The 12,044-nt window shown below is 43.0% G+C and overlaps 1 protein-coding gene across 1 annotated transcript; it reads left to right on the top strand.

Annotated features, from left to right (window-relative positions):
- The first annotated feature begins 522 nt into the window (after nucleotides 1-522).
- On the top strand, nucleotides 523-7,712 carry GCM2 (glial cells missing transcription factor 2). The gene is made up of 5 exons (XM_073329456.1): nucleotides 523-621; nucleotides 3,202-3,454; nucleotides 3,912-4,024; nucleotides 6,454-6,579; nucleotides 6,831-7,712. The coding sequence occupies exons 1-5, from the start codon at nucleotides 523-525 to the stop codon at nucleotides 7,710-7,712; spliced, it is 1,473 nt and encodes a 490-aa protein (XP_073185557.1).
- Nucleotides 7,713-12,044: the final 4,332 nt, after the last annotated feature.

Raw genomic sequence — 12,044 nt, forward strand, 5'->3', positions numbered from 1 at the left:
ACAAACCAAAGCGACCTGCGCGCTGACTTTGAGGATTGGGTCTGTTTTTGCAATATCCTAGTGCCCCTGCTGCCCCCTTTTGCTCTTTGCGGCCGGCTCTGGTTATCCATGGACTCGGTGTCCAAGTGTCTCGGATTTCCAAACTTTTTCTTTGCGCATAGTGACTAGGGGGAGGAGTCGGCCTTGAAACAAAGCAGCCCCCCCACCCCCAGCGTTTAACACAGACCGTGCATGTGGGAGGGAAATGGACAGGGCAAGCAGGGAGACTGTCTCACATCCACACATAAAAGCGGGAATCAAAGGGCGCAGCAGGAGCTGCCTGCTCCTTTCAGCACCGCAGTCCCGGGACAGGGCAAAGCGCGAGCGCTGCACGCGCCTGCCAAACTCAGCGCCTTGGCCAAGCGGTAGCTGCCCTGCACGCCGCTTCTCCTTCGCAATTCGGTGTCTGTTTAGTCCTCCTCCCGTTTGCAGACTCTTGCTGCGTAGCGTCCCGCAGCAGAGGGGGCAGCTCCCTGCCAGCCGATGGTGAACATGTCCAAGGGCCCCCTCGAAGACTCGGACTGCGTGTGCTCCTACGGGATGAAGCTAACGTGGGATATCAATGACCCCAAACTGCCCCAGGTAGGAGGGAGAGAAGGGTGGTTGCTGCTGTGGGTTGGGGGAGCAGGGATTTGATCTCTCACGGCGATGCTCTTCGCTCGGCTCTAGCCGGCCCAGAATGAATGAGGGACCATTGTCCCAACCGAACAGCTGATATTTGCGTTTACAGAATTCAAGCACTTCTTTAAAGCGAACAAGGACATGCTCCAGAACCGGACAGCCTGCAACCCTGGCTGCCTCGGGGCACTTGGAAGTCCCATGCACAAAAGACGTAGATTCTGGACTCTGGGTAACCGTTTTAATAAAACTGGTTTAAAGCCCAGAGTTTGTCTCATATTGGCAAATTAGATCGGTGAGGTTAAGTGGACTGGGGAATCGGAATGAAGACATCCGGGAATCTGAAGTTGTAAAGGAAAGAAACCAGAATTATTCTTCTGCTGTATTTGTTTGCTCGATGGTTTTGGTCTTTGTGGTTTCTGAAATTGGTCAGAGAAGAAACGAGATCTCGGAGTGATTGCTATATTTTAATTCTGTGCTAACAAGAAATTATACCTGCCTTGTTTCTCTTCAAAGGGATAGACTGTGTATGTTTGGATAGTTCTGTGCCTGGTGATATCGTTGTATATTTGTTTATTAGGCTACTTTACTTAGACTGGTATAAACCGAGAAAGACAGACTAGGTGGGGTAATATCTTTTATTGGACCAACTTCTATTGGTGAAAGAGACATGATTTCCCGCTACAGAGCACTGGGAAAGGTACTCAGAAATGCCACCGCTAAATACAAGGTGGAGCATATTGTTAAGCATGCGGATATCAACTAGTGATTTGTTGAGAATGATGGGGGATGGTCACATTTTAATCCTTCTTTATAATTGTATTCAGGTACTTTCATATATATTTAAGTGCTTAGAAAACATTTATGAGTGCCATAGAAAGCCCCCCTTAAAATAAGTTTAAAATTAGCTATTACTGTATGTCCAGTGGAGAAATGGTTCCCAGACCAATATTAAAACAAAAGCAAAGTTTCAGGACCCTCTTCCCACCTAGCTATAAAGAAAGGGAGACTGGTCTCAACCTCCCTGAATCTTTTTTTTGACTGACCACCCCCCACCCCTGGCTGCGACCCCAAGTATGAGAGCTCATGCTATAGGGGATGAAGCTGGAAGAAGAGATTTCCTGACTTTACCTACCCAATATCCCTTTTAGCCTCAGAACTTTCAGTCTTTGATTGGATTCTATAGAATATAAAGTAGGATTTGTTATATAATTCAAAAACAAATGGTTCTTACTTTTCTTTACTGCAGTTGTAAAAATCTCTTTCATTCTACCATTTGTCTAATAAATTACATTTTGGTTGGTAACTCTTTGAAAGCAAGTCTTAATATCCCAATTTCAAAACATACTTCTTTTAAACTATATTGAGTATATTCCACAAATATAATGATAATCAGTTAACATTATTTTGGTAGAGGGTTTATTCAGGTCTTATTAGATACATTTTAAGAAATAGTGGTATAACCAAACTTGTTCTCAGAATATTTCTGGTTTTTATTAATCTATAAATGCTAAATCCTGAAACAGGTATAGCATAAGAGAATGAGAGCTGGAGATTATATTTGTCCTTGTGCAGCAAACTGTTTATTAAAGTTCCTGTTACAGGCCAATCAGTTACAAATGTCAGGTTTCAGAGTAACAGCCGTGTTAGACTGTAATCGCAAAAAGAAAAGGAGTACTGGTGGCACCTTAGAGACTAACCAATTTATTTGAGCATAAGCTTTCGTGAGCTACAGCTCACTTCATCGGATGCATCCGATGAAGTGAGCTGTAGCTCACGAAAGCTTATGCTCAAATAAATTGGTTAGTCTCTAAGGTGCCACCAGTACTCCTTTTCTAGTTACAAATGTGTAACCCAAAGAGTGTTGTATTGCAAAGGTTTCTGATCACGGGCCTACATAATGGACTGATCACAGACAGTTTTATTATGGATGGTGATGGGCAAGATGGAAGGAGCTCAGTTTGATTCTCACAACCCAGGTTAAGTTTACAGGGCTAGCAGTTTTTTAAAAAAAATTCTTTTTGCTTGTAAATTGAGCACATTAAATTTGGAAAAAGAAAAGGAGTACTTGTGGCACCTTAGAGACTAACCAATTTATTTACTTCATCAGATGAAGTGAGCTGTAGCTCACGAAAGCTCATGCTCAAATAAATTGGTTAGTCTCTAAGGTGCCACAAGTACTCCTTTTCTTTTTGCGAATACAGACTAACACGGCTGTTACTCTGAAACCTGTCATTAAATTTGGAGTTATTGAGAGGCAATAGGCATAGAACCCGACAATGTTATTTTTACGGAGATATGTTTTAGAATAGAGCTGTGCTTTAAGGACAGTATTATTTCCTTTTGTTGTTCTAAATTTACTGCTCTTTAACTTCCTTAGGTAACTTCTTGTTATGTATAATGGGACAGGATAAAAAGGATAGACTGAGTAGTTTTTACTATGCTGAGATACTCTGTTAATACGTTCTCACTCTTTCTCGCTGGTCTCCACTTCCCTCTTCCTTTCTATTGTTGCCCCTCTCCCCTAACCCAATTGTGGTACAGGAGCCCAAGCACTTTGATGGCTTCCAGGAGTGGCCAGATGGCTATGTGCGATTTATCTACACTGTTGAAGAAAAGAACGCACAACGGCATCTCAGTGGCTGGGCCATGCGCAACACCAATAACCACAACTGCCAGATCCTCAAGAAGTCCTGCCTTGGAGTTGTGGTTTGTGCCAGGAACTGCACGCTGCCGGATGGTACCAGGCTGCAGCTCCGACCTGCTATCTGTGACAAGGCCCGCCAGAAGCAACAAAGTGAGAGAAGTCTGAGGGGCGAGACTCCAAAGGCTGAAGCATTCTTTTCAGTTGGTCCTGATTTCAGACCCAAATGAACCTAAGTCCCACTCACAGACAGTGCTGACTTATCCTGCTCTTATTATTAGTGGCAAAGAGGGTGTAAAGCAGTAGCTCCAAATTTCAAAAATGTGTGTGTCTGGTAGATAGTCCAGCAGAGACGGGCCTACATAATGGACTCAGATTTAAATCTAAACATCCCTGACATCCAAAGTGAATATATCAGGTATTCATCTTGAGTCCATTAGTATATAGCTCAGCTATGCTTCTTGGTGTACCTTATATTGTTTGAATATTATACTTTGATTTGGAGTTTAATTGAAGGATCAGTTATAGAGTGGTTGAATCCAACAGTGTTCTCAGCTGATTTCTCCATTTTAACCATGCTCTTCAATACCAGCCTTATCTGATTTCACAGAGAAAGCCTGTCCAAACTGTAACTCAGCCCTAGAGATAATTCCTTGCCGGGGACACAGTGGCTACCCAGTCACTAACTTTTGGAGGCTCGATGGCAAGGCAATATTTTTCCAGGTAAGCTAGAAATAGTCCTTAAACTTACCTTCCTTCTTATTATTGCTATGGATTTATAAAAGCTCTTGATGAATATTGCATACAATTACAAACATGAGGCTTTTTCTTACCTTCACACATTTCTTAAGATAGAATTTCATTAAAGGCCAAATGCTGTAGCCCTTGCACAGATAAGACTTCCAGCCCTTACCATGGGCTGAATCCCATATGACTTAAAGAAACTCTTCTGCTGAATTTCATGCATAAATTGTATGGAGTCAAGTAAAATGGGAGATTTGCCTGCACAAGGACTGACCAGGATTTAAATATGTCTCTTAATTAGATTTTACACCATTAAAAGAACTTTCATTTAATTGATCGTTTGATTAATTCACTGTGTAGGAATTAACATCAAACTTTTACTGAATTAAGAGGAAAGTGAAGGGAAAGCTTGGCTAGTGTGGTACACTGCATAAATGTGATTCCTCTGATCATGTTCCCTAAACTCTGTGTATTCCAAAATATTCCCATTTTACTGTTCAAATGTTACTTCACAGAAGGGCAGAAACTGAAAAGCATATTTCTTTAGCAGAATAGTCACAGATTACAAAAAACAATTTTACTCTTTCTATTCAATACAGGGAGATTTTTATATGCTATTTTAGTTATTCCTATACTTAACTTTACCCATCTGAGTAGTGCCATTGAAGCTAATGAAGCGTGAGCATAACTGTTTGCAGGACTGGGGCCTAAATCTAAAGGAACTGCTTCACTGAGGCTCAGTAGCGCTGGTTGCTTTTTAAAACTTACATGGCCTGAGTAGCATTTAGATTAAAAATCCATATTTAATATGAACATTCATAAATTAAATAGCAAAATGATAGTATCCTATAGCAGATTTTTGTCATTTCAGAACATGAGGTTTCTTTCTTCACCAATAGGTTCATATTACAATAGTGATCATCATTCCTGCAAACACTTAAGCATGTAAATAGTCACATTGACGTCAAAGAGGATCAGGATCTAAAACTAAGACAAAAATCACAACTATAGAAAGGTAGAGAGATGAAAGTTTTAGATAGAACCATACTCCTTTTAACAGAAGAGCAACTCTGGATGTCCTTCCACAGAATGCATTTCAGTTCTGCTTGAGAAGAGTTGTTTTTAAAGTAAAGAACGTTTGTCAGCAAGTTCAGTGCAAGCTCTTTAAAGCTTATGTATACTGTTTAATGGTGGCTGTTATGAAGCAGAACTAAGATTCTGAACAGCAGAACTCCTAATCTTTCCTCCCAGATCCTCTCAGCTACTCCTGAGCTCCATGGCTGTGGACAACATCTGTATTCTCCGTCATCCAAATCCAGAATTTTGGGGTCATATTTGACTCCTCCCTCCCTTTTCCTTCCCACCCACATGCAGGTGGTGACCAAATCCCATTGCTTAATTCTTCACAGCATCACTAATCTGCAACCTCCCCCTTCTCTCCACTCTAATGGCTAAATTACTGGCCCACGCGAAGGTCATCTCACACCTTGCACTGAAATCTTCTCCTCAGTCTTCTTGTTACTAACTTCACCCCATTTCCAACCCATCCATAATGCTGTTACCAAAATCACTAATCTCCCGTATCACTGCAATCATGTTACCTTCTCCTTTGTGTCATTTCTTTGGCTCCCCATAGTGCTGCCCATTAAGTTCAAGCTTCACAGCTTTGTTCTTAAGTCTCTTCATCACATCTACATCTACATGTCTGAGCTGGTCCCCTTTTGTATTCCATATCAGCCATCCCCAGCCCCCTTTGCCTGCAATGACAACCTCGATACCCTCTCTGCCTCCTTCTGCCACAAACGCTTCCATGTTCTCTGCTGTGCAGCCCCTTTTGCTTGGGATGCCCTTTTGAAATCTATTCTTCAACCTCTATCTGCATCTCACCTCATTCACTCCTAAAAACTCAAGTATACAGCATGGATTAAAATAATTCTTTGCCTTGTTTAAAAATAGACACGACATACAAAACATTTGAACTATGAAGCCATCTGTCTGCTTACCTGAGTAACCATGTCATCATACCTCCATAACACATGCTCCTCTATCTGTCTCCCCTTCCCAGGGGAGATGGAACAATTTGTATAGTGGGGATGCTGAGAGCCATTGAACCAAACTGTAATCCCTGGATATAATGGAAACCACTTCAAGCCAAAGGAGTGTGGCCACACCCCCCGCTTCCCTAGTTCCAGCACCTATGCCCCTTCCTGGTGTATGTTACACTTTTCTAATAAGTCCGTTGTTTATACGTAAGTTGTTTGAGCATGCACTTTTCTTCTATCTTTTCTGTGATGCACCGAGCAATCTTGTGGGTGCTATAAAATAATAAATGATAACCATAAGCTTTAGTTGCCTACTTATTAATGTCTTTAGATAAGCAAATTATTAATGTGTTAATGCTACTGCAGGCCAAAGGAGTCCATGACCACCCTAGACCAGAGAGTAAATCAGAGACAGAGGCAAGAAGAAGTGCCATTAAGAAACAAGTGTCCTCTTCTCACCTTTCCCAGAAAAAGAGGCTTATAGACTCAGAGGTAACTGTAGAGCTGGATTTTCATTATGAAGATGGTGTAACCATGTACTGTAAGTCATAAGGTATAACAAAATCCTTACAAGACACCACAGCAGCTTGCTTTGCTCCTATGCGCAGAGGGGGTTGTTAAAGCAGTGAAGAGGCTGTCAAAGCTGCAAGGAGCAATAATACTAGTAAGCCTATAGAGCTGTGTGTGCATGTGTACAATATTTATTTCTGGATCTCAAAGACCTGTTTTCATATTCTTTTCAGACAAGAAGGTATCATGATAGCAGTGGTCATTTCAACAACATTCATCATTTGTCATGCATGGAAGGCCCAGAAAAATTCAGTATCATTACAGACACCAGCTTCCCAATTGCAGCTCAGCCTTACCCTGAATTTCAAACTACAGACCCTTACAAAGCTACTTATGACTCAGCCAGCCTCCAAGGGGACACGGCATCACCATTCCAAAAGTGTCCTAACCCAAGAATCTTTCTACCTGGGCCGGGGGGCTATGAATTTGAAGTTCCTAGTTATATAAGTTCTAGCTCATATCCAACATTTTACAAAGATTTGGCAAATACCCCAGTGGATACAGACCCCCTTAATTTGACTGGACTTCAGTATACTGGTAATTCATTGAATGCCCATGATAAGAACTTTGATAGTGGACATCATGGGCTGAAACACATTTTGGGGAAAACTGGTTATGGAGATAGGAGTGACTATGGACAGATTCAAGCAAATGCTAATCCCCCTTACTACAGTGGGGAGTATCCTTGCAGGTACAGTAGCAATCCCTCTCCAGCTGCCACAGCTTTACAAACTGTTATCACTACAACTACTAAAGTATCCTACCAGGCCTACAAGCCCTCTGTGGTGAAGTACCGTGACCACATGTGTGATGTAAAAAATCCTCAGAACTGTACCCATACAGCAGAAAACATCTCAGGAACTGTTTATCCAGGGATAAAGATTCAAGAAGACTGTAGTGTGGTCAAACCAGCTTTGTTTTACCAGCATGATCCAGTTCCCACAAAGTCAGAACAAGGGGAGACTGTGGATACATATCAGTATGGGCCAAACCCAGGAAACAGCTGCTCTGAGCATGAAGGACAGTCATTCAGATTTGAGAGTGGTGAATACTAAATGCCATGTGTTTTAATACTAATCATGTGACTACTAAACCCTGGTGATTGGAAGTTAGGGTGATCAGATAGCAAGTGTGAAAATAAGGACACTTTTTTCAGGGTGTGTAGGGGTGTATATAAGACAAAACCCCAATATTAGGACAGTCCTGATAACATGGGGATGTTTGGTCATGCAATGGGGAGTTTGAGGACTGGCAAGCAAGCAAAACATTAGGACAATTTACTTAGTCGTGACATATGCCTTTGTGGAGATCTGCTGAATGTCTCAGGTCCCATCCATGCACAAAAGTTCAAATCAGTCCCTTCTAGTCTCTTACATGGTGTGATAGTGAGGCCTACTCCAAAATATGGCCCCACACTGAGCCAGGTCAGGATTAATGATCTACTTTGGAGACAGGGACTTAATAAACCCCCTTCACAATAGCTGCCAAAAACGTCAAGCCCTGAGGGAGGGCCCTTCATCTGTGACTAATAATCAACAGGTAAGAAGAAATAAGAGCGGAGGGGACTCAGTTTATGAGGCCTGAAGACTGCAGCCAGCTGGTGAGAGGAAAGACAATGGGAGGTTGGGTTCCTCAAAGAAGGAGAGAATCTCTCATTAGTATGTTTGCCGATATGGTGAGTAAGAAAGACTAGCTTAGGTTTCCCTGAAGTAAGGAGAAAGGCTAGCAATGTCCTGTATGTTCCTCTTTGCTTCCCTGTGTCATGTCTAAAGGCTGTCCAGTCCTTCCACCAGAAAAGGAAAACCTAGAGATGGACTAGATCAGTGGTTTTCAACCTGTGGTCCGCAGACATCTAGGGGTCCGCAGAATATGTCTAAGATTTCCAAAGGGGTCTGCACCTCCAATTGAAATTTTTTAGGGGTCCGCAAATGAAAAAAGGTTGAAAACCACTGGACTAGATGACCTCTGGGACTGACTTGTCAATACCTGGCTTGGAGGCAATAAGACTTATAGGCAATTTTTCCAACAGCACCCACAGATGTGTCTTTCTTCTTTACTCCAGCTTGGCATTCTACTGATGCACATATGGTTTTATTAAACCATTTGCAATGTGACTCTTCCTGTTCAAACTGGTTAGGGAAACTGACCGCACCTTCATGACCTCTAGGCATGATCATAACCACTCATTATAGATAAAACAAAGCTCCATCTGGTACAAAATGCAGCAGCCCACCTATTTAGCAACACTGATCACCATGAACATATCACTCTTGTGCTCCATTCCCTGCCCTGGCTCCGTGGCTCCCCACTGAATGCAGAGCCACCTGAAAGGTCTCTTTCTTGCATGGGACTTCTCCTAGCTACCTGAGAGATCACCTCTCCCTTTCCCACCATAATCTCCCATGACAACTATGTTCTACTGGTAAAATGAAAGAAGCCAACCAACAGTGGGAGGCTTGTGAGTGCAGGAGACAGAACTTACACAGGAGCTAGAGCTAAACAAAGGACACACATAGACACAAATCCCCAAATCCTATAAACTAAACAAGCTTGTTCTCTTATAGGCCGGGAAGGAAAATAGAGAAAGTTGCTGTTATTTCTATGCTTAAATATTTGGAAAACACTCAGATAGTATGGTGATGGAGGCTATCTAAGTACTGAGAAAGACGTTAAAATAACTTAACAAGGACTCTGTGTGAACATGGTTTGTTCTAACACAGTTTAAACTCGAGTATGACAGGTCATTTCTTTTTGTTAGTTACCAACGCCCCGATCCACAAAGGTACTTAGGTTCTTAAACCCAGACTTAGGCACCTACGTCTCTGTGATCCACAAAACTGCTGCCAAACCTGTAGGTGCCTAAACTCACTCAGGTACCTAAGGTTTCAGGGTAAAAGTTCCCTCAGCACCTAATTTTCTGCCTCTGAGCATGTGCACTGCTGCCTCCTTCTAGGCATCTGGATGCTTAAGCCCCACTGTGATTCACAACCTCGGGGGCAGACAGGCATTCCTCTGCCTAAGTTGCATGCAGGGCCTGATCCAGTAGGTGTGCTCCAAGGTTGCCTACCAGATTGAGTCTCATTTAAAATTTGGTAGCTTGGGCTTCCTTCTGCATCTAGGGCCCAGATATCCCCTACCCCACCCCTCTGGTTAAGGGGACCCAGGTTTCTCCCTCTTGCCCTGCTCCCTGTGTGTGGGGCCAGGCTGCCTCTCACCCTGGGAAGACATGCACCCCATGCCTCTGCTCTTGGGCAAGGGCCTTGGACTTTCTCTGGAAGCGTGTGTGTGTGCACATGTACTTCCATCTCTCCTCCCACTCTGAGCAAAGCCTACCCCCCATTCTGCCCCTCTGTTCTGCGGTGGGTCAGGAAGATGTTCTGCCCGAGGCAGAGTCATCCCTTTTGCCTCCAGGATCCTCTCATAAAGGGAGGTTGGCTTTTCTCTCTCTCTTTTGTGAGGCAGACTCACCCGCACCCCCCCCCAGACACAACCTTTCTCTGGGAAAATGGGATCTGGGCTGCCCACTCACCTATTGTCTCCACCACCGCACCCTTTCACCAGTGACCATGGGCTCTACCAAACCTCACCGGGCTTCTCCACTTCAGCTCCTATTTTTCCCTTTTCCTGCCCATCTGTGCATTTGGTGCGGGGGCAAGGCGGTGTTTAGGTTTTCCCCTTCCTACATTTTCTAGGAAGGAGAACTCCTTCTCCCCCTTTGCAGAGTCTGGTAATGTCCGGGCTTCCTCCCCTCCCACAGGGCAGAGACACTGACAAGTCTACTGTACAGGGAAATACATGGCTAATTATTAGGGTACACTACTGTTTTGCATGAAACTGACTTATTACTAATGAATGTAAGAAGTGTTATGCGCAATATAAGGAAATGGCGATGTTTACCTTACCTTATCTGTAGTGCTAGACCTAATAAAAAACATACTGGCGACAGTTGCATTCATTCTCCTCTTTACTCGCTCTCACATATGAATGTCAGGGACAACATATCTGCACATCAACTCTTTGGATCAGAGGACAGATAAAACACACTCCCATATGTAGTCTGCTTTGGAAAATACACAACATAAAGACAATTGCAACCCCTACAACAGTTTAACGCTAAGATCAAGTGTCTACTTGTTTGTTTATACATTTGCAGGATTAGCTTTAAAAGCATCTCTCTCAGGCCAAGCAGCATCCTGGAAGAAGAAACGTTCCCCTTCAGTCCTTATAAGCAGCTCCCTTTCCATTAATCATTCCCTTAAAGCTTGGTTTCTGGTCCTGCCTCAAGCAGATGAGCGGGCTGCCTCATCAGCCCACATTGCATTTTATTTTGTACATCTTTGTCTAGCAAATTCCCGTTATCGTGGCAAAGCCTTAGAAAGTGGTAGCTTTCAAACCTCAGCCGCCTGGGGCTCCAGTTTCAGATGAACTATGAGGGCACTACTGAGTAAAAGTGCCACCTGTCCCCATATCCAGGCTGCCTTTTAAATGAAACAGAGCATTGGTCTTAATGGCAAAGTTTTCAAGCCCTATTTTTAAATGGATCTGACCCACAAATGTCAGCCTGTTTAAAAATACGGTTACAAGCTGCCACAAGCCAGCTGAGTTCTCTTTCAGCCTGAGTTTTTTGTTTAACCCCAAGAGATAGTTTGATGCTGTTTTCAAACAAGCCACAGAAATATACTGAATCATATGCCTACACTTCTACATTGTTTTGTGGTCCATTTAGTCTTACTGCTATCTTCAGTGGCAAACAACTACATTGGTAAAGACTAAAGAGAAGGATGCTCTAATGGTTAGTGTGATAGCCCAGGCCTTGGGAGGCCTGAATTGAAGTCCCTGCTCTGCCACAGATTTCCTATGTGACGTTGAACAAGTCATTAAGCTTCTTTCTACCTCATTTCCCCCTTTGTATGGGGATAATAGTACTTCACTACCTCACAGGTGTATTGTAAATACATTAAAGATGGGAGATGCTCAGACACTGTGGTAATAGAAACCATGTAAATACCTCATAGATAGATGTACAACTAACACTAGAGTTGCTGCCACCCCTCTAGTTGTAGATGTAGAGTACCCTTTTTCTTTCAAGATGTAGGGCCAAATTCTGCTCTCAACTACACCAGTGGAAACCAGAGTTACTCTATGGAAGTCAGTGGTGTAACAGAACAAAACTTAGCTTGTATGCCTTTTTCTCCCCTCCATTTTTCTTAGGGGAAGCAATAGAATACAACAGAATTATACCTGCTCATGAAAGAAATAAGTGTTTTCTGAAGAGCCGCACTTAACAGAATGTGGAGTGCTTTTCTTGGGATGCTGTAGAGTTTTCTAAAGGGCCGGCTGGCTTAATGGATGGCCCACCACAAGTTTAACAGCTCTTTTCCACAACT

The sequence above is a fragment of the Lepidochelys kempii genome, chromosome 2, assembly GCF_965140265.1.
Source record: "Lepidochelys kempii isolate rLepKem1 chromosome 2, rLepKem1.hap2, whole genome shotgun sequence".
NCBI classification, from domain to species: Eukaryota; Metazoa; Chordata; order Testudines; family Cheloniidae; genus Lepidochelys; species Lepidochelys kempii.

Bases quoted from the DNA above. Each gene is read 5' to 3' on its own strand.
- GCM2 (XM_073329456.1), top strand. From the start codon at position 523: ATGGTGAACATGTCCAAGGGCCCCCTCGAAGACTCGGACTGCGTGTGC. The intron at 3,455-3,911 runs GTGAGAGAAGTC...CTGATTTCACAG, and splicing joins GGCCCGCCAGAAGCAACAAA to AGAAAGCCTGTCCAAACTGT. The intron at 4,025-6,453 runs GTAAGCTAGAAA...ATGCTACTGCAG, and splicing joins GCAAGGCAATATTTTTCCAG to GCCAAAGGAGTCCATGACCA.